This window comes from Populus trichocarpa, chromosome 1 (assembly GCF_000002775.5).
Source record: "Populus trichocarpa isolate Nisqually-1 chromosome 1, P.trichocarpa_v4.1, whole genome shotgun sequence".
Classification (NCBI taxonomy): Eukaryota; Viridiplantae; Streptophyta; class Magnoliopsida; order Malpighiales; family Salicaceae; genus Populus; species Populus trichocarpa.
This window is the reverse complement of record NC_037285.2, coordinates 156434-177076: the sequence shown is the minus strand read 5'-3', so window position 1 is coordinate 177076 and position 20643 is coordinate 156434. Positions and strand designations below refer to the sequence as shown.

The 20643-nt window shown below is 35.8% G+C and overlaps 3 protein-coding genes and 1 pseudogene across 5 annotated transcripts; all 4 read right to left on the bottom strand.

The window, feature by feature from the left end:
- Positions 1 to 48: 48 nt before the first annotated feature.
- Positions 49 to 2233, bottom strand: LOC18094280 (protein MET1, chloroplastic-like; annotated as a pseudogene).
- Positions 2234 to 3387: 1154 nt separating this feature from the next.
- On the bottom strand, positions 3388 to 9565 carry LOC18094279 (pumilio homolog 12). 3 transcript variants are annotated; one of them, XR_008059217.1, is made up of 8 exons: positions 9230 to 9553; positions 6976 to 8644; positions 6700 to 6862; positions 5450 to 5613; positions 4389 to 4647; positions 4018 to 4132; positions 3821 to 3933; positions 3388 to 3605 (listed from the first exon to the last, which is right to left on the bottom strand). XR_008059217.1 is itself a non-coding variant. In XM_006368469.3 (7 exons), the coding sequence occupies exons 2-6, from the start codon at positions 8550 to 8552 to the stop codon at positions 4025 to 4027; spliced, it is 2271 nt and encodes a 756-aa protein (XP_006368531.3). In that variant the 5' UTR covers positions 8553 to 8644; positions 9230 to 9553; the 3' UTR covers positions 3388 to 3933; positions 4018 to 4024. The 3 variants fall into 3 exon arrangements, 2 of the variants coding, with proteins under 2 accessions (XP_006368531.3, XP_052308836.1); XM_006368469.3 differs by having other exon boundaries at positions 3388 to 3933; XM_052452876.1 differs by lacking the exons at positions 3388 to 3605; positions 3821 to 3933; positions 4018 to 4132; positions 4389 to 4647; positions 5450 to 5613 and adding an exon at positions 5639 to 5778 and having other exon boundaries at positions 9230 to 9565.
- Positions 9566 to 11388: 1823 nt separating this feature from the next.
- Positions 11389 to 15790, bottom strand: LOC7483228 (chaperonin 60 subunit beta 2, chloroplastic). Its single transcript, XM_002297581.4, has 15 exons — positions 15626 to 15790; positions 14882 to 15134; positions 14669 to 14794; positions 14266 to 14403; positions 14092 to 14187; positions 13732 to 13974; positions 13416 to 13650; positions 13051 to 13220; positions 12869 to 12946; positions 12709 to 12780; positions 12511 to 12615; positions 12268 to 12360; positions 12091 to 12183; positions 11746 to 11869; positions 11389 to 11618 (listed from the first exon to the last, which is right to left on the bottom strand). The coding sequence occupies exons 2-15, from the start codon at positions 15116 to 15118 to the stop codon at positions 11605 to 11607; spliced, it is 1824 nt and encodes a 607-aa protein (XP_002297617.1). The 5' UTR covers positions 15119 to 15134; positions 15626 to 15790; the 3' UTR covers positions 11389 to 11604.
- A 317-nt stretch (positions 15791 to 16107) lies between these two features.
- Positions 16108 to 18818, bottom strand: LOC18094278 (probable WRKY transcription factor 3). The gene is made up of 3 exons (XM_006368468.3): positions 18651 to 18818; positions 17625 to 17756; positions 16108 to 16545 (listed from the first exon to the last, which is right to left on the bottom strand). The coding sequence occupies exons 1-3, from the start codon at positions 18683 to 18685 to the stop codon at positions 16305 to 16307; spliced, it is 408 nt and encodes a 135-aa protein (XP_006368530.1). The 5' UTR covers positions 18686 to 18818; the 3' UTR covers positions 16108 to 16304.
- Between the last annotated feature and the right edge of the window lie 1825 nt (positions 18819 to 20643).

Here is a 20643-nt window from a genome sequence, read left to right as displayed (position 1 = left end):
GCCCAGAAGTTCGCCAGGGTTGCAGTAAATTCATTCTGCCACATCCGGTTAAAAGAAAGAATTTACTCTGCTTGTTTATTCACTTGAATTTTCTTGTCAGGAAGATTACAGATCAGTGTACCCAAAGAAGAATCCAGATAAGAAACCTCCCATGGCGAATCATTGTAAGTTTCTTCAACACTCATCCTAAACTAAAGCTACGAAAAAATAATCATGAAACAAAGGAGTTTCATAATCATTAGGTGGTTTGGCCAGTCCTGGGTTCATATAAGTTCACGTACAATTACCATCTTTAAGTTTTGAATCTTTGAAGCAAATTCATGACTATTTCTTGTTGAATCCAAATAGAGATTTAATGACGTTGATGGCATTCTCGTTGATAAAAGATTCATCAAACCTTTTCATAAGAGGTTCGAATTCCTCAGATGTCCTTAAATTTTCCAGGTCAGGATCTGCCCGGATTCTCTGTTAACATTTCCAAAAACTTCAGATAGCCTGTCCTTTATAATAAATCATATGCTGTATAAAGCCACCATAGTGATTTCTGAGATTTTGGTTGATTACCTTAAAGTCTTCAAATACTGCTTCCAATGCATCTTCAAGTGCAGATAGCCCAGATTGTAACTGTTAAAAGTTGAGGAAGTAAATGATGCAGTGATACCAAAAAAGCATGAAAAAACAAGAGAAAAGGACACTGTTTCAAGATAGCAAAGAGATTACCTGATTAAGTTTCAAATAACAACAAGCAACATAGTAACTTGCCACTGAAGCTTCAGTGAGGTCTGGTTTTGATCCCAATACAGACTCGAACTTCTCCAGTGCTTCCTCATATTTGGCAATTTCTTCATCAATTAACCAAGGAAAAACAAAATAAATTAAGGAAAACTATTAGTGAGTAGAATTTGTTACGACTTGCAGTTTAAGTATATTACTAGTCTAATAAATCTATGCAACTATTGAAATCAGTTCATCCATGCTAGAGACCTGGCTATTTCAAATATGAAATGAAACTTGAGAAATGAGAAGAACAAGTTGAATTTCCAGCAATTACTTGTATAATTTCAGCCCTTCACGAAGATCCTTTTCTCTTTGTTCTTTCTGCTCCTTTTTTCTGAAGTAATTTTGTATCTGAAAAACCGATTACAAGTAAGAGGTGCTATGTTGCTTGCAGTAAAACTTTCCCAATATAGAGAAACAAAGAGGTTTCTCTTTGGATTTCTAGTTCCTCACTTGGATTTCTCTCACCCTGTTACTAATGACACCAAAGTTCCTCTCAGATCTGATAATTTCCTTTTTCCGTCATTTCACCAGTATAATTCATATTCCCTGAAGAGTGAAGACAATAAAGAACAAACTTTGACATTTATAAGTAATGAAACACATTCCTTGTATATCACTATGTGCAAGTTTTCATTAATGGGAGTTTTTTAAGAGTAAGTGTGTGTCTGTGTCTGTGTTCATCAAGGAAGGAATGATAATGAACTGGTTACCGTATATCTTTTTGCATTTTCATGAGTAATGGGCCAATTCTTTGGCGGATGGTGTACATTGTCCTTCCATATTCAGAAGCTGGCCAAATCTATGTCCCAAACACAGCACTGCACCAGGTTTAGAACTCCAAAATCAACCTAACTTCTCGTCAATCAATTGTAGTAAAACTTTTTTGAGATTAGAAAAGGGGTTTCAAAATTATTCAATACTAATTTCAGTTATGTATATATAAAGCAAATTTGTATCCACCAATTGCAGCTCAAGCTCAAGTTCTTAGACTTAATAATTTAATTTTAAAAAGAAGAAAAGAAAGAAAATAGAACCTGGTGGCAATTACTTTATCACCAACGCTGAACTTGCCAGTCTTATCAGCTGATCCACCAGGAGCAATAGCATCAATGTAAGTAGCACCATCTCTACCCTTTGCAAACTTCAGTCCATAAGATTGCTCTATTTCCACCTCATATTCTTCGTACTTTTCTTTTCCTTCTCCTTCATTTTCATTACTCTCTGCAGGTTTTGATGTCTGGGACTCAGTTTCCGATGCTTTAAGGGTTGAATTTGATGGTTTTAGCAAAAGGGTATTGCTGAAAGTTGTTGAAGTGCTGGAAAATGAGTAGTTCTTGGATAAAAAGTGAGTGTTCTGAGAGAAAAGAAGTGGGATTTGCTTGGCTTGGACAGTAGTTGTTGGTCATGGTGGTGAAGAGTAGAGAGAAGGATATCTGCTTGAAGCTAAAGACATGGCTTTTGCTTTTTCATCAGCTCCTCAGAATGTAGGGCAATGAAAATGTGAGAAGTGTGGCTTTCCATTTGGTGAGAGAGAGAGAGAGAGAGAGAGAGAGAGATTGGCCTCAAAGAAGGAGAGAGGCTTGGATTACAGGTGCATCACTAGTGGGGTTCCTACTGTTCTGGTCCAATGACTTTGTGCCACGTGTCATGTGTGGGATGCAAACTGAGTCTTTTAAGGACACGTGGCATACCCACATTCTTGATTATGGGGCACTTGACATATCAAATACGGGAATCTTTTTAATTTTCCAGCATGTACCTTCTTAAAATTCCACTGTACGCAGTACCAATGGCGGTATGCCTGGATCCTCTACTTGTTGTTCTTGACTTCTTGTAGGCTAATGGGGCCAACCAATACAGCCAGAACATGAAGGTATAAATTTACAGTGTCTGTCTTTCATGTCAGTGGGGGGTATATGGGCATGACAGTCAGTAGTACAAAAGTCAACTTATTTGATCCAAGTCAAGACAAAACCACAGATTTGTCATCACTGCTTGGCATCAAAATGCATGCTCTGCTCTTCCATTCTATAATCGGTACAAAGATGAATGATCCTGCATTAATCACATGACGTCTTCTCCAAGATCCTTCACTACTCCATGTTCTTCCAATTTCACCCAACATCTGTTTCAGCATCCCTGCTAGCTGTAAATGGAGCGGCTGAAATCTCCATATACGTACACTGCTGTAATCAGATTGCGTGAATAAAGCTTCATTACGAGAACACATGACTTTCGCAGTAATACAATTTGGAGGAGAAGCCAAGGGAGGGAGTAATATTTAAGTTTTAAAATTATTATTAATAGCTGTGTTGATTTCATAGCACAGAAGAGAAAAGATAAGTCATTTCGCAAAGCATTGCAGATTGAGCAACATGAACGGCATTATTACTTCATGAATTAAGATGTTGAGAATCAAACAGAAAAGGAAACAGAACGCCCTGACACTGGCAATTGTCAAGGAGGGCAGAGTGAAGAATGAACCATTTAAGGTTATAATGATGCCACCAAACCGATCTGGGTGTTGTATTATTTGTTCGGAGACAATAAATTGACTTCACAGCACAGAAGAGAGAAATGGCATTGGTTTTCACAAAGCATTGCAGATTTTGAGCAACAAGAACGGCATTATTACTTCACATATATCTAGACAAACAACAAGATTACATCGTCAAAAACACAAACACGGGAATGGCAAACTTGGGAACTTATATATTTATATGACAAATCAAAGCCCTAATCTTGGCAATCTATGGACACGAAATGTACACCACAAAAATGAAAGTCAGGCATGGAAATCAGGTAGCTTCCAAATCTCTTCCAACCTGCAATCACCCGCCAAGCATCGACTCTTGAGCTTCCGTCCAAAAAAACCATATTACAGTTAACCCCCATAAGCTCAAAGGACTCTACACCTTCACATTTCTTTTATTTCCAGGCAAAAGGAAAAAAAAAAAAATTGATCTACAAACATGTGGATCCCGTGTCATGTGAAATTTTCTTTTATAATGATAAAAAAAAAAACCCTCAATAAATTCACCTTTCATCTGTTCAGATGAGCTATGAATGCATCTTTGAATGTTTTCTCATTATGTCAAAGCATCGAAATCTTGAAACCAAATTTACAGGAACTTCAGCAATTGGACATAAAGTCTGCACAGCCAAACAAAAAACTAAATAAAAAAGGGTAAGCAGAAAATAGGCAATGTCCAGGAGAAAAGTTCTATGAGATCTTACTTGCAGATTACTTTTTCAAAATATTACTAGATAGGACTTTCTTCCCATAAGGACTAGTTTGAAGAGTAGGAACATGGGGTCGTATAGCCTCCACCAAAGCAGCATGAAGAGCTCCCTACTCAACAAGTTAAAGAAGGATCCAATCAAATGACAATACAAATGCATCAGTTTCATTTTAAACAACAACTGCTGTTTTTTCCCTCATACAACAGATATCAGAAAATAAGACTATCTCCAAAGGACACTCCAGGAAAGACCAAAATGAACAATCCAAAAGTAAATGATACTTGAAAATCTTTCCTTAATGGGAGAACCGTCCAACACATGATTTTATTGAAACCAAAATGTTTATTAAAAATCAAAATACAAACCTTTGATTGTTGCAAAGCTGCCTGGATAACATAATTACCAAAAGGATCTTGCATGACTTGATCCAAGCGAGAATTATTTATCAGCTCCCGAATGATACGAGTGCGGCGCACCTCACCTGCATATTTTAGGCATTTCTCGACCACATTGCTGCTATATTTCTGAACAGACAAGTCTCCATAATTACCCTCCAACTGATCAAGAATATCAGTTGCTGCCCATGGAAGACGAAGCTCAAAGACAAATTGCACAACATAGTTACTGCAACATCAAAAATTAGATTTCAATGTTCAAGTGTTGTAAATCCAAGCATGCTCAGAACTAGTGAGTCATTCATCTCCAAGCAGTTATGGGAGCAACAATTCTTAAGAACAGCAACCAGACATGTGGAGTATGTAAAGCATGAAAAAATAAAAAAAAACAACAAAATTTAGTATTGTTAGAACAGGTTTTGAGTAATTATTTTGATGAGAATCGTGAGGAGACTGCAAAACCTTTGTTCTCTCCACCAATAAATTTCACAGAACCACAAGGTCCTCTATCAAACAAACCTAATACTTAGTAATAGTAAACATTATTCACTTCTTGAATCTGACCCTAGCATAAAATACCATTTAATGCTTAGTAATAGTCTGCATTCTTCACTTTTTAATTGTTTTGATGAGAATAATGATGAGATTGTGCAAATACTTGTTCTTTCCACCAATAAATTTCACAGTGTCCTCTAACAGACAAAGCTAATACTTAGTGAGAGTCCACTTTATATTCACTTTTTTATGAACCTCGAAAATAAATTGAAAAAAAAAAAAAACAGTTCTGGATAAAACAGAAGTTCAGTATTACATGTCACTGCTCATATCCTAGTTCAGGTAAGCTGAACAAAGTGACATTATTTTGGCGCACAACTCTTTCTTAATATCTACTTTAATCATGTGTGAATGTGCAGCCACATTCTTCCATGGAATAGTGCAAAATAAGAAAAAGTCACCACACCTTCATGATATACAGGCTTGGGAAAAAAGCACGGGATAAAAAGCTCAACGAAAAGAGAAAAATACAGTACCCGAATGGATCTTGCGAAAGGATTAGAGCATTTGATGTGATCTCAGAGACTAAACATCGTCTTTGCTCTCCCTTAGATTGGCTTAGGCATTTTTGAAGTACACAACAGCCATGACGGTCAGTTGCAAGTTCAACACAATTAGCAGTTGTAGCTTCAAAAAGGAACTGCAAAAGAAATCATCACCACTGTTTCATGTAGTGCCAAAATCTGCTTCATTCTGTATGTCATGTCAGATTTATAGCTAAAATAGGCATCATTTTCTGCATCTGTATGGAAGAGTTAAACAAATGTTGGAAGGCAACAATTTTTCTCAAGCCGTGCCAATGCTCCTACAATTTAAAACATTCTGCTTGATTTGATATGGAATGCTGGAAAAAAAAAAGATGATGGAAGAAATTCTGAAGCTGAGAAAAATTGACATTGCCCATTCCACTTGAAGCAAAATGAGTTAATCTCTGAAACATCTAATATGAATTGATTCGTTATTTGGAAAACGGATTGCAAATGAGAACTTGATAAATGTTCCATTTCTTTTTTCTTTGTTCTTTTTTCTTTTTCCTTTTTTCAGAAGAAGCTGGGGTTTGCATTCTTGATCCTAGTAATAATCAGGTTAGTCATTTTAATGACACCAAAACTAGCCTGAAGACAGCCTCTAAGTTTCCATTACACTAGTACACAAATGTCAAAATTTTATAATGAGTACACTGCAATAAAACCATTGCCTGGTTCAACAAAATACATGACATGGAAAAAAAGATAATCAAATATATGCAAATATGCTAGTAAAAGCAGAGTGCAGTTTTTTTTCTGTTGATAAAGGCAGTTGCTGCAGTTCAGTAGTAGAGAACAGCATGCAAAATGAGTACTTCTGTGAGAAAATAGGAAACAACTGGATCTGAATACACAAAGACAGAAAAAAGAAGTGAGTTGTGAAAAGTAAAAAAGATCAACTATAAGGGCAGTGGGACAGTGAAGATCCATTACTCTACTGGGGATGTGATCCAAGTCATGTTCTTCACTTAAAATAACATGTATCAACAAGTTTAACCTCTCTCTTTTTTTCATTTCAAATGCTTTGCAGAACAAGATTTAAAGTAAGGACCAAAGTCAAACTTGCTTCTTCATACAGGTGTTTAAAGGGTTTTGGAAAATAAAGCAAGGAGGATAGATTACCTGAATTTAAAAAAAAAAAAAAAAAACCCTTCCAAATGCCGAAGTAATTCAGACCAAAAGAAAGATGTGTCCCTTACCTCACTGTATTCAGGCATCAAATACTGCAAGCAGCGCTGGGCTACATGGTTACCATTCATATTTTTTATCAGAGTCACTATACAAGGCTTCAATGCAGAGACAACCATGGAAAACTGCTCTGGAGTCTTAAGGGTTTCGATTACCTTTTGAACAGCTCGAGTCCTGTGTTCAAGAGAGCCATTCCGAAAATAATTAAAGCATGAAAGGTGAATGCCTTGAGTCTTTGAATGCACAAGAAAAATAAACACACACATATATAGAGACAGAGAGCAAACCCATGCATATCACATGAAATCCGAACAAGCTCCCCAGCTTTCCTAGTGATAGTACGTAGTATTTGCATTCTCTGATCCTCATTGCATACTTCAAGCAACTTCTGAACAAGGTAATTCCCAAAAGGGTCTGTCATTAGCTCAACGATGTGATCAATAATCTCAAGAAAAATCTTTTCGACATCTTGTGGGGTCCCCTCAGAAAATGTTCTTTGCAAGAAGCGACAGCCATGCTGATCCTTTGCCATAAGATATATTCTACCAGTCACTTCATCTACTGAGTTATACTTCGGAGGCTGAGCCCTGAGATTAGTACTCTTTAGGACTGTAAAATCAGGGGACAAATTCCATGAGCTCAAAGGATCTAACTGAAAGCACCCAGCAGTAGGAGTAGATAAGCTATGGAAAAGGTGAGCATTTGATAGAAGTTTCCCATTATGGTTGAGATGGGCAAGTGATTCATTGCCTCCAACGGAGCCAAACTTCAAAGCTTTCAGTGTGTTCAGTCCTTGTGACCTTGTCAGAATCTTTTCAGGAAAACTCTGTTTTCCTACTTTGTCTAAAACGCGTATACCATTCTGTGATTGGTTCAAACCCCTTGTGACAGCATAGTTACTCCAAAATGTTTCTTGATTAGATTGTTGAAGTTGGTGGGAGAATGGAACCTCCAAATAAGGTTGCCTCACATTCCGACTCATCAGCTTGGTTTCAACATTTCCATTTGCTGAAGTAGGATTCTGAGCTTCCAACCTTTGATTCCGGAGTTGCTGCAGATATAAGCATTGCTGATGCATCCTGTAGCATTGTTCTTCTTCAATATTCCTCCAGTTGATGTGAGACCGGTTTAGCTGTTGTGAATGTATGTAAGGAAGTGATGACTGAACATCAGTTAAGTATTGTTGATGATCAGACATTAAAGGAAAATCCATGCCTGGGACAGCCATATTGGAAAGCAATTGAAAACCTTGCATGCCATGAGTTGGTGGCAAGGCTGTGGAGAATTTTTTGATTTGATGAGGCTGACAAAAATCAGTTGGCACCTTCTTCTGTTCTCGGGCATCAAATTTTATGAAATTTGACTGTTCATGGCAAACTTTCACAGCATTAAACTTGTCAAAACCAGAAGGTAAATTATTTGGTGATTGGTACGGAGGGGCAGCCATCGTTGATGAATCTGTATTGGAGAGTGAACTATTCATGGTGTTTGTGTATACAGAAGGGTTGGGTAAGGATTTATAATTTGCCAAAGGACTCCCACTATTAAAACTCAATTCTGCAAATGCTAACGTTAGGGATTGGTCATCTGGCAAATTTGCTTCCTCTGACTGAGCATTCGTGGTAGGAGATTGTTGAGTTTTATTTGCTAAAATTTGTCTGTCATCCAAACTCCCATTGCTTTCAAGTTTCTCAATAAAAGGCCCCTTGAAGGAATTCACAGAAACGGGTGCCCAGCTACCATTTAGAGGTGCACTTTTAGGTCCAGCATCAGCAGAATGCTGATTTCCAGAAGTAGCATTCGGTATCTCTCCAAGAAGCTTCTCAAATTCATCAAACTCTAGTTCAGTTCTTTGATCTTCCATTCTATAAATTGCAATGTGCTAAAAAACTCCTTTCTAGCAATGTCTATGAGACAATGTAGATCCACAAACAAGCTCTTCACTGCAGTGAATTTCTGAAACACAAAATACCGCCAATTAGGAAAACAATATTGGTAAAAGAAATGACAAAAACTAAATTTGCCAGGAGCAATCATCGCTTCGTTTCTCACTATGAGCTATCACCACCACAATCTTTGCCATCATAAATGGATTTAAACAAGAAGAAAAAATCAAATAACAAGAATAGGTGGACTCATCTCATCCGTCAAGACCAAGAGATTCTACACTATAAGATCAATCGAGAACAAAACCCCAGTTAAGATAGAGAGGGACCCCAAAAATGACTCCAGAACCATGATCAAACCATTAAAAAGACCACTGTTTTTCCTCGGTTTCTACGTCCAAACAGAAAAGGACACAAAGCACAGAAACCTCATTGCTTTACACAATTCCGACAACCACGGTTCAATCAGGTTCATCAAAAGAGCCAAAACCCAGATGATCAAAACCATGATCATCATCAAAAACCAAAAAAAGATTTAATTTTGAGAACAAAAATAAAGCAAACAGACAAAACAAAGGAAACCCAGCTCAAACGATTTAACAACAATGTAGAAGAAAAACAGGGGTACAAGAGTGATAACAGAGACATAACATACCAGTGACAGACGATGATAGTAAGCGAAGAAGAAGGCATTGGAGGGGGACAAAGCAACAAACTTTATAAGAGATGATCGGTTCTTTTTGGTTAATTAGTGAGAATTGTGTAGAAAGAATACAAAGAGAGTGCAAGTCTTTGTAGGTAAGGTAAGGGAGAGGCGGCGTGCAGAAGGAGGAGAGTTTTTGCAATTAAGTGTGAGAGATAGAATGGTCATGGCATTGCCAAGATTAAGTTTAGAATAGAATCACAACCAAAAAAAAAAAGAAAAAAGAAAAAGGCACCAATCACACCCACCATCTCCAAATACCATAACCACCCATCTATCTATCAATCATCCATGCATGGAATGCAATGCAATGCAATCCAATGCTGCTTGCTTATATATTTATTTTTATTTTATTTTACCTTGCTTGTTGGGTTGAGAACACGCTTGCACCTGCTGTAAAACTCGTGTTTTTAAATGAATATTTAGGTATACGGTAGTTTCTAATTTTTTTTATATGTTTTAAGAATATATTTTTTTCATATTTTTATTTTATTTTATGGGTTGTTGGTATAAAAAATTAAAACAATTATTTTAATTTATTTTTAAATAAAAAACACTTTTAAAAAACATCAAGTATATATATAACGATTAAGAAGAATTAAAATAATTTTATTTTTGAATCACTTATAATAGCAGAGAATATTGTTTAACTTTCCACACAACTTTTTTGCTGCTTCCAAGAAATTGAACTTTTCGTGTTTGGTTGGTTTCTTGCTTGGTGAGTTAGTAAGTAATTCAAAGGGAATTTCATCATCCAAATAAACTAGTCGGATAAATGCTGTTTCCAAGCAAGACTTGTGTCTTTCTTGCAGGGCACTCACTGCAGGCTTCCAAGCTTGCCCCCCTATAATTCATTGTTAATAAATAATAATAATAATAATAAAAGGTGCTGCTGCTGCTACTACTTATTAGGTTCCACATCATTCTTTTGGGAAATTTGGTAATTGACAAAGAAATATATTTTAAAAAAGAAGAAAAAAAAACCTAGATTTTGATCACTGCGATCAAGGCAGGAGAAGAAAAAGGGCGAAAAGATAAAAACTTTAGATGTTGGACTGCACCATTCAATATACATATATTCCATACATACGTGGATCATGATTCAGACTCCTCCCAAAATAATAATAATCATAATAATTAGAAATATGAACCTTAAACAAGAATCTACCGTGGAGTGAGCAAATAATTTTGTAATAAAATAATAATAAAAGAGGATTTGCTCTTGTGAATGAATGCAATGGAGTAATATGAAAAATAAATAATTCCGTAAGAAAAACAGGAAAGGGATATTAGTACTTGCAGCAGGGCTCTAAACTATGACTATGACTATGCCTATGGCTTGGCTATGCACATACATGGATGGATGGAGACGACAACAAAAAATAGCATACTGAAATGTCATTTTTATTTCTTTTCTGAGATTAATGGAAGTAAGCAATAATAATGATGAAGGTAGTAAATAAGGGGTCAATAAATAAATACAATATAATACAATGAAACCACCGTAGGAGTGGCGGGGAGTTCGGATCCATCATTAACTGTTATAACAGAATTTATTATTACTGCTCCTCCTCCTCCTCCTCCTCCTCCTCCTCTATTGCCAACGTTACCATTAAACTGATTATTATTTTCATACATATATTGCATCCTTCACATTATTTATATTGTTCCTTCTTTACCATCACCAAAACAATAGTGGATGATGAAGTTCAGGCAAGTGGATGCTCATAACCATGCCTTGGTTTCATTGTTGTTGGAGCCCCGCCTTGAAACCCTGTCTCTGCATATACATGCGCACCTGTCTTTACCCTCCCCTGGGGCATGCCGATCTAGATCATAGTGGCAGATGGCTCTATTTATATTGCCACCTACCCTAATCTAATTAATGCCTCTGTATTATTATTATGATCGCCACCATCAAGTTATTTGTGCATAACTTTACTACCTCCACAATTCACGAGAACGGAGCCGAAAGAATCCAGGTATTTATTGGCACTACAACGAACTAAGACCAACCATTTATGGTGATATCAACAGACCATCAGATTTGGCAATCGGGGAGGGGGCTGAAGGAGTATTATGAGCAACGATGAAACTTGTAGCTCATGAGATGGTTCAAAATCATTGCGCAATTGTACAAATAATTGCAGGTCAATAATACATGCCGTATCCCGGCAAGCTACTCTCACCAGAAAACTTAATTTCTACCAGCACCGGTAATCAGATTTACAAACAAAAAAAATTACCATCATCAAGCTAAACATCATTGCTAATATGAGGGGGGCTGATTTTATTTGCTCCTCGTTATGTCTTGCACAGCAGCCTTATTAATACCCATATCCTGTAACAACAAGGCGAGAGAACAGAGACTTGGTTAGGCAAGTCACTAGAGAAACACAGCACTTAACAGTGGAAGAACAACACCCGCAGCAGAATTCCACTTAGTTTCATCGTTCAGAAGAACAAACCTGAGTTGTCCATGGGGTTGCCAGCAGGCACTGATTCGGGCTCCTTAATCTCAACAACTACACAATCTGACATCAAGAAAGTCTTTGCTACGGATGATGCATGCTCCAGGCAACATCTGACCACCTGAATGAAGATTTCCGTATTTAGTTTTGAAACAAAATCCCCAAACAACTAACTAGTTGAACCACTCTGAAAAGGACAGGATTCCCAAATCTTATATTTAAACCCAACTACATCTTATTCTTAAATCCAACTACACAGTTATCAGAGCCAACAGAAACTTTTTCCACTGAAAGCAAATCACAAGTTGTAACCCCCCGATATAAATCCACATAGTAACTCACCTTCGTTGGATCGATGATTCCAGCAGCCATCAGATCTTCATAATTTCCAGTTGCAGCATTGTATCCAAACTTAGGATTGTCACTTGCGAGCACCTAAAAGAAGAAGCAATTATCTTAGCTGCAGGTAGTCCTGGACCACACACAGTACCATAATTTGACATTGGCAAAGTTAGGTACCTTCTCGCTGACCACACTCCCATTAACACCAGCATTCTTGGCTATTAATTTCAAGGGGTAGCTCAGAGCTCTCTTTACAATGTCTGCTCCGACCTGTAATCAAGCAAAAACAATTGAGGCAAAGCACTTTTTAATCAGCTCGGCGACAACCTTTACATGGAGCAAAAATAGATCACTACTGAGTTCCCACGAGTTCCTCCTTTACAGAACATTCAATGAATTCCTAAAATGTTGGCAAATTACCTTTTCTTCATCATTCTCAAGGCTGTCCTTGATGGCATCCACCTTTGATGCCAGTCTCAGCAGGGTGCATCCACCACCAACCACAATACCTTCCTCAACGGCAGCCTGAAAACCATTGAGATAAAGAATGATTTGAGTCCAAACAACTTACCTGGAACATAAGAACAATACAGAGGACAGTGGCATGAGAAAAATTACCTTGGTTGCATTTAGAGCATCTTCAACTCTCAGTTTCTTTTCTTTAAGCTCTGTTTCGGTTTGTGCTCCAACCTTAAGCATTCAAAAAGCACGTCCATTTAAGTGAAGATACAATCTACACTGTTTTGTGTCTCTGTTTTGTGAGTGATAGAAAAATTACCTGTATCACTGCAACACCACCTGACAGTTTTGCAATTCTTTCATTGAGCTTCTCCTTTTCATAGTCTTGTTCAGCAGCCTGCATTTTTATATCTTGCATTTAGCAACAATAAACTACTACTAGAGGGAAAAAATAAAAACACCAACATTTGGTTGGGAGTGAAAGGCAAGGAGAATCGACACCTCAATAAGATTTTTAATCTGTGCAACTCTCTTATTTACTGCTTCTTGGGTGCTTCCATCAGCAACAATGGTGGTTGTATCCTTGGTAAGAACCACTTTAGAAGCATGTCCCAGGACCTCACTGCCTACTTTGTCCAAGGCAAGCCCCACCTCTTCTCTAACAACAGTTCCTGAAAGCCAATGAAAGAAATCTCTCAACATCAACAAAATAAAAATACTAATATCAATGGTGTACGTTCATATCCACTCCACAGCAAACAAGTAAGGAAGGCATTCATATCCACATTGAGAGAACATGATAGCAGATCACCATGAACAAAAATAAAATCAGATAGAAAGCAAAGAATTCTAAGTAGAACCCTAACCTCCAGTCAGAATAGCTATGTCATCAAGGTACTGGCTCTTCCGCTCCCCAAAACCAGGAGCTTTGAGGGCAGCAATCTTCAAAGCACCCCTAAGCTTATTGACAACAAGAGTAGCTAAAGCTTCTTGCTCAATGTCTTCAGCAACTATTACAACTGGATATCCACCTTTAATTGCATCTTCCAAAATGGCAATGAGATCTCTAGCATTTGTTATTTTCTTGTCAACAAGAAGCAACTGCACCAAAACATATGAAATTGTCAACGCAGCAGGAAAAATCAACTGCAAAGGCTCGCTTGACTAGCTGTGACCACATACCTTGCAGTTATCATATTCAACAGCCATTTTTTCACTATCAGTGACGAAGTAAGGTGAGATATAACCACGGTCAAACTGCATTCCCTCAACGACATAGAGACTATTATCAGCGCTTTTTCCCTCTTCAAGAGTCACCACTCCCTTCCTACCAACTTTGCTCATAGCTTCCGCAATCATATTCCCAACTTCATAGTTGTTCCCTGCACTAACAGCGGCCACATCTGCAAGTTCACTGTCTTCAACCTGCAAACCCAAATTATAACCACTCTGTCCTTTCTCTGCGCTTCAATACATATATACAAAGGTCGCAGTTCCATAATGATAATTACCCACAAGCATGGTCTAACTGACTTTACATACCTCTTTTGACATCAATTTAAGTTCATTTACAAGAGCTCTTGTGGTCTTTTCAATGCCTCTAGTGATTAAAACAGGGTTTGCACCAGCCGCCACAACCTGTAAGAAAAACAACGGGTGAGATTGACACGTTCAACATATCTTCACAGAATATATTGTATGAACCACCATACCAACCTTGACACCTTCTGCAATTAGGCCCTGTGCAAGAACAACAGATGTTGTGGTCCCATCACCAGCCAAGTCATTTGTCTTGGCAGCAGCTTGTCTCACTAGCTTAGCACCAATGTTCTCAACTGGATCCTCCAATTCAACCTGGAAATTTAAGGTAAAGCATCCTGTTAATAATCGTCATGCCTAGAGAAAGCCACTAAAAGCTCATGAATATTATTTGGAGTAACAAAATAACATATAGGGGAATGCCACATAGATAGATTGCCTCATCTGAATTGGATAGCTACGACTACAATTTCTAGCATGCATCTTGTAGTTGCAAATATTGTTCCGAAAAAATGAGACAAGAGGATAGAAATCTCATGTTCAAGTTATCAACGAGACAAACAATCAAGATAAAGCATACCTCTTTAGCAACAGTCACACCATCATTGACAATTTTAGGTGAACCGTACTTGCTCTCAAGAACAACATTCCGGCCTTTAGGTCCAAGGGTAACCCCAACTAGATCTGCAAGCTTGTTCACACCAGTCTGCAATAAAGGAACAAATCTGGTAAGCAAAAGGCAGATCTGCAACAAGAGGCAAATACTGAACAAAACCAGCAACCCAAAACTCACTTGCAATTTCCTAATTGCTGACCCGTCCTTGTTGAAATGAAGCTCCTTGGCCGCATTAACCTTGAGAGAACGCGATCTTGGTAGAACTACATTCTGTGGTCTACCAAATCGACTTGCAGAAATGGAAGCAAAAGATGACAACTTGTTTGAAGAAAATGCAAACTTCTTATCCAGGGCACGGGCATTAGGAGCAGCCAAGGTTCCAGCTGAGGACATGGCAGTAAACGTTGATGCCATTTTTATTATTTAATACCTGATAGCAAAACAAACAAAAGAATAATGAATTTCTATAAGGATTGTTTTTTCTAAGCTCACATAGGTTTTAATCGTTATACTTTCCAGCTAAAATTCTCTTCCAGGCTAAATTCATGTGACTACAGCAACAAAGTTCCCATGAAGCAATAGAGCTATGTGGTGAACTAGATAACTCACAGAATCACAAATTAAGAACCAAACAACAAAAAGTTTATTTATTCAACTAATTTGAATCACCAACCAATAAGACCTGCAGGAACAGGTGGATTTCTAACGAAATTGCATTACAGTAAGCATGAAACAGCATAATTAAAATAACTCATTTCCCTTCATGAATCAAAACAGCAGGAACTAAGTTTTGATAGGCTACCATGATTGGCATGCAAAAAGAAGAAAAGGAAGATGAGTAACAGTTTAAAGATTGAAACTTTTATCACACTAAAGGCAGAGGAGACGGGGGAAGAAGAAGAAGCGGGTCTGAGAACTTACAGAGAAGTGGAACGGCCGGTGGTGGTGGAACAGGGTTTAGGAGAAGGGGGTTTAATGGATAAGAGGCGATGGTGGCTAGGTAAGGGTATGTAGGTTTCTCTTATGGACACTCTCTTTGCACTCTCTTGTAAAGGGTTTTCTCTTTCTTTAAACGATGGAAGGGTGGTCGTATTTGGGATTTCGTCTTGACAGTTCCACTTTCAGCGAATCTAGACCGTTGTTTGAAACTTGATGCCGTTTGATTTGTCGTGCACTAGAACACTCTAGAACCATTGATATTGTAGAATACAGGTCATTGGAATGAATTTCTATCCTATCCTATCCTATTATTAAATTCAATTATAGTCTTCGATTCACGTATTTACAAGAGAGCCACCATAAGACCACAAGAATTCATTCAGCCAAGCCCATGAACAACTGGGCTTTAATAGCAATCCTGAACCTACAAGCAAGAAATTAGCGTGTGGCCTTGAACACTGTAATTGAAAGTTTTCCTCGCTCTTGTTACTTTAATAACATCGATCCTTCCTGCCTGGCTTATTTACTTATCAAGTTTTCCAGAACCCAGCAAGTAGTCAAGAATTATGGCATATTTACAGCGCTTAATTACATGATCGATCAATGAGCAGCGAAATCAAATGATGGGAGCAGCTAGCTAGGGAGTAGTCAGCAAGATGAATCAAGTATGATCTTGATCGTGCGTGCTTGAAGCCGGTTGATTTCCAAAGAATTGAGTGTACAAGTTGTACTGGTTTGCAGCTGAGGAAGAAGGAGTCCCTTGTGAGGAAGCAGAAGAAGAATCTTGTGTAGACGAGGCATGGCTGTGTGATCCCTCGTATACTATTCGAAGGTTTTCTGGGTTGGACCATTCTGCTCTCTTCTTCGCCATACAATTTCGCTTCTGGCATCTAAAATAGCCCCTGTAATTAATTAATTAATTAATATAACCATGCATGTCAGTTGTCACTTCTATTATATTCATATATAGAACAATATTCATTTTAATAAGGACATTAATTATATGTATTAACCTCCATACATACATAATTAGCACTTATTATTACATACCTAGCTAGCGGATTAATTCTCAATCTCATGCATCTAATTAATTAACACACGCAATCAGCTAGCTAGCTAGGCTCCTAATTAATATATATTTCAGACATTTAATTTCTTCTATATAATTAATATTCATGTTTGTTGTTGATTTATTCATATCAAATTATTCTTCTTCAAAGTAGGTAGGCGTAAGTATCATTTGATGTATATTTGCTCATATCAAAAGGAATATATATATTAATTGAAAATTAATGCATGAATTGTTACGGGCCAGCTCGTTGATAAAATTCCTGCATCCATCCATCTGATGTGAAATTGAGAACTGCAGGAGGAGGTGATTATTAATTTTATATATATATATATATATGGACAACGTTAATCAGAGGTTCCCCCTTCCCCTTCTAATTTTATATATATATAGCTGGTTGCACCACGCGTGCTATGTATCTTAATTACAAGCTGCCGGCGTGGCCATATATATTAATTTGTACAAGGAAATTTATATGTATTAATTTAATCTATACTTACCATTTCAAAATAAAAAATACAAAAATAATTCAGATATATTAGAAAATATCTTTTATATTTTAAAATAACAAAAAATTACTAAAAAATTATTATGGATGTAGATTTATTTCTATCATCAATATTCTTTCAACTCTTTATTCCTTAATTTTAGTATTTGTTTTTTAATTTTAAAATGCTAATCAAATGCAACCTAAATTAACAAGAAGCAGCAGCAACAAGGACGTAGCGAATATAGTTCGGGTTCAAATCTTACCTTCCACATATAATTTGCCAGGAAGAACCCCTTGATGTATGATGATCAATATATACACACAAAACTGTACACTCCTATATATATATATCACTCGCGCTCGTATGTAGAGAGAAAGATGCAACACATACAACATGCATAGAAAATTCAACGTATCTATACCTGAATTTTCCAATATTTTTGATGAACTTTTGGCCATATTTCTTCCATTCAAACCCATCTTCCGGCAGCACCAATCTCCGCCTTCCTCGATCTGTATGCTGCTGCTGCTCTTCTTTGTCCTCCTCAGTTTCCCTTGATTAATGATTATACATATATAGAGCATGGAGTGATTTAATTAGTTGCTTTAGTATAAATATATATATATATATAGTTGAAGCATCAAGTACTGAAAGCAAAATGGTTATTGTTAGCTAAAGAATGAAAAACAATCACCGCAGTAGTGAAGAGTTCATCGATCTTAATAAAACTGAAAGTGCATTATTGCATATAATAATCATGGTGGGGACGTTGATATCGACGAGCTTGCGACGGCTAGCTGTGTTTACATCATGAGGCTAGATTTCATTTTCTTTTCCCTTAAAAAAATAAATAAATTTTTTGGCACCAGGAAATTGGATTTAATTATATATGCACCAGGAAATCAACACAAACTAATCTTGGGAGAGAAAAAATAATCAAACTGTGTTTTTAGCTCTTAAAGATCTAGATCTATATATATATATATGGATGGAATCCAATAAATATAATTAAAAAAACACTAACTTAGCTCTTTCTTCGATAATCAGAAAGATTTTTTCACAGTATTGCTTACAAGTAGTGAGATGAAAGAGTTCTCGAGATCAAATCATGTCCCTATTGCTAATTCAAGAAGAGGAGGAGGAGGAGGAGGAGGAGGAAGAGGAAGAAGAAGAAGAGGAAGAAAGAAGTCTTGCTTCGAATTTTAAGAGAAACACATACATTGGATGGATGGATGGATGGATCTCATAGTAGCTTTGATAATATATATAATAGAATCTAAGAAGGATAGGGAAAGATCAGAACTTAAAACCCTAGCTTGATATCCAGAATTAGCTGCATATATAGAAAGTGCTCATTTAATTTCATGAGCATTTCTCCATACTTCTCCATCGAGGAGAAGAAAGAGAAGGGATAAAAAGGAATGGAAAGCATAGTAAAAGAACATACATGGAGGTTTCTCTGGTCGGAGAAACTTCACTCATGGTCACTGTTGATTATTCACACCAAGAGAAAAGGGGGTCGGCGAGAAGTATGTTCAATCTCTTGGTGGAAAATACAAAAGACAAAGAATTGGAGTGCAAGATGATATTTATTATTACTATTATTATTATTATTATTATTCCTAAGCTTTTATGGGTTTGGCCGCTTCTCTACAAATATATAATTCTATTTCATCAGAAGATATATATATATATATATATATATATATATATATATATTAGTGAAATAACTTGGTCTTGGCTACCAAAATCATCCAATAATATTAAGAGAAAAATAAAATAAAATACACAAGCACACACAATAGATTTGCGTAAATATATAAGGTGATATTGCTGAGTTATGAAACCCATTGATTAATTAAAAAATATATCAGGTTATAAAAAAATTAATTAAATTATCAAAACCATATTTTCTTATAAATAGATAAGAAAATAGTTTAATTCTTTGTTGGAATATTATCGACCCATAGTCTATAATAAACCCTTATCCGAAGTCTAATGAATTTTTAGGGTATTTGAGATTATAGTTCAGAGTTTTTTTAAAATAAATATTTTATTTAAAAATATATTAAAATATTTTTTTATTTTTTATATTAATACATCAAAATTATTAGAAAACATTAAAAAATATTTAACATATTTTTAAATTAAAAATATTTTTTAAAAAATAATTTAAGAATACATATAAAAAAGATTAGACAAACAACACCTTCATGTTTGCTTTTTTCATGAGTGATGACTAAATACTAATTATCAAAGGTCAAGCTTCCCACCGACCGAAATGAGCCTATTAAACTTAATTAGGATATATCTATATGTAATAGCCTGATCATGGTAGTGATGGGTATACATACATACATACATGTATGTATGTATGTATGTATGTACCACTGTTATTAGTGACGGAGCTAGAATTTTTTAAATGAGGGGGCAAATTACTAATTAATATTTGATATTATTTATTATACAGACACGTATTATATAAAGAGATTAATTTGAAATATATGTACCAACTCAAGTCAAGTAAAATTAATTTAAGAATATTTTTAAAATAAAAAAAAATTATATTATAATTGTTCTCTTCAAGATTTTATATTTTAAAACTGCTTTATAATGATTTTATTTTTAATCTCATTAAAAATATCTTTCTTAATAGATACAACACACTTTCATTTATCTATTCATAAATCTTCCAGGAACTAGGAAAGTTATTGACAACAATTATATGCTGACATATAGTACATAACATCTAAAATCATAGCTTAAAATGATTGTCATAAATTGATGCTACTCTTGCTGACTTGTTGTTTTGTAAAAGTGAATTAAACATAAATATTAAATGTTTTCTTTTTAATTTATCTATTATGTCCCTAATTTTTTGAGTTGTCCTGTACTTCATTTTTAATCACTAGTAAATTCGTCACCATCATTTTTCATATGAAAATTATAGCAAAATACGTATCAATTCATCAAAACTCATTTCAATTCATATCCATTAGCATATAATATTACTCATATATTATTATAAACCCTGATATTTTCAATAACTAATTATAAATAAATAAAACTAAAATTAGATAATGAAACAAATAACAAAAATGAAGGAAACATTTATTAAATATAAAGCATAAGAGGTTAATTGCTTAACTAATTAATAGTTTAGAACTTGAAAAAAACATTTTGTTGAAAAGAAAAAGTCAGGGACAATAGTAAAAAAAGAAGAAGAAGCTTGGATCAATTATTAGTTAACAAATAAAACTAACCTTGTAAAGCTATTATATTAATATTTTAATATAAAAAATTAATTAATTTATGGTAGTGATGGGTATCTATATGTACCACTGTCATGGAGAAAATCACTAAATAAATGAAGTCTGTTATGATATTTATATATTAGTTCAAGAAATACAAGGCACGTAAGTATAATAATCCTCCTCATT

Excerpts from the sequence above, each read along its gene's own strand:
- LOC18094278 (XM_006368468.3), bottom strand. The coding sequence starts at position 18,685 with ATGAGTGAAGTTTCTCCGACCAGAGAAACCTCCAT. Across the intron at positions 17,757-18,650 it reads CCGACCAGAGAAACCTCCAT|GGAAACTGAGGAGGACAAAG; the intron begins GTATGTTCTTTT and ends TCATTAATCAAG. Across the intron at positions 16,546-17,624 it reads AAAAATATTGGAAAATTCAG|GGGCTATTTTAGATGCCAGA; the intron begins GTATAGATACGT and ends AATTAATTACAG.
- LOC7483228 (XM_002297581.4), bottom strand. The coding sequence starts at position 15,118 with ATGGCATCAACGTTTACTGCCATGTCCTCAGCTGGAACCTTGGCTGCT. Across the intron at positions 14,795-14,881 it reads CAGCAATTAGGAAATTGCAA|ACTGGTGTGAACAAGCTTGC; the intron begins GTGAGTTTTGGG and ends CCTTTATTGCAG. Across the intron at positions 14,188-14,265 it reads TAATTGCAGAAGGTGTCAAG|GTTGTGGCGGCTGGTGCAAA; the intron begins GTTGGTATGGTG and ends TTTTTCTTACAG.
- LOC18094279 (XM_006368469.3), bottom strand. The coding sequence starts at position 8,552 with ATGGAAGATCAAAGAACTGAACTAGAGTTTGATGAATTTGAGAAGCTT. Across the intron at positions 6,863-6,975 it reads ATTTCATGTGATATGCATGG|GACTCGAGCTGTTCAAAAGG; the intron begins GTTTGCTCTCTG and ends TCTTGAACACAG. Across the intron at positions 5,614-6,699 it reads TGATGCCTGAATACAGTGAG|TTCCTTTTTGAAGCTACAAC; the intron begins GTAAGGGACACA and ends TTTCTTTTGCAG.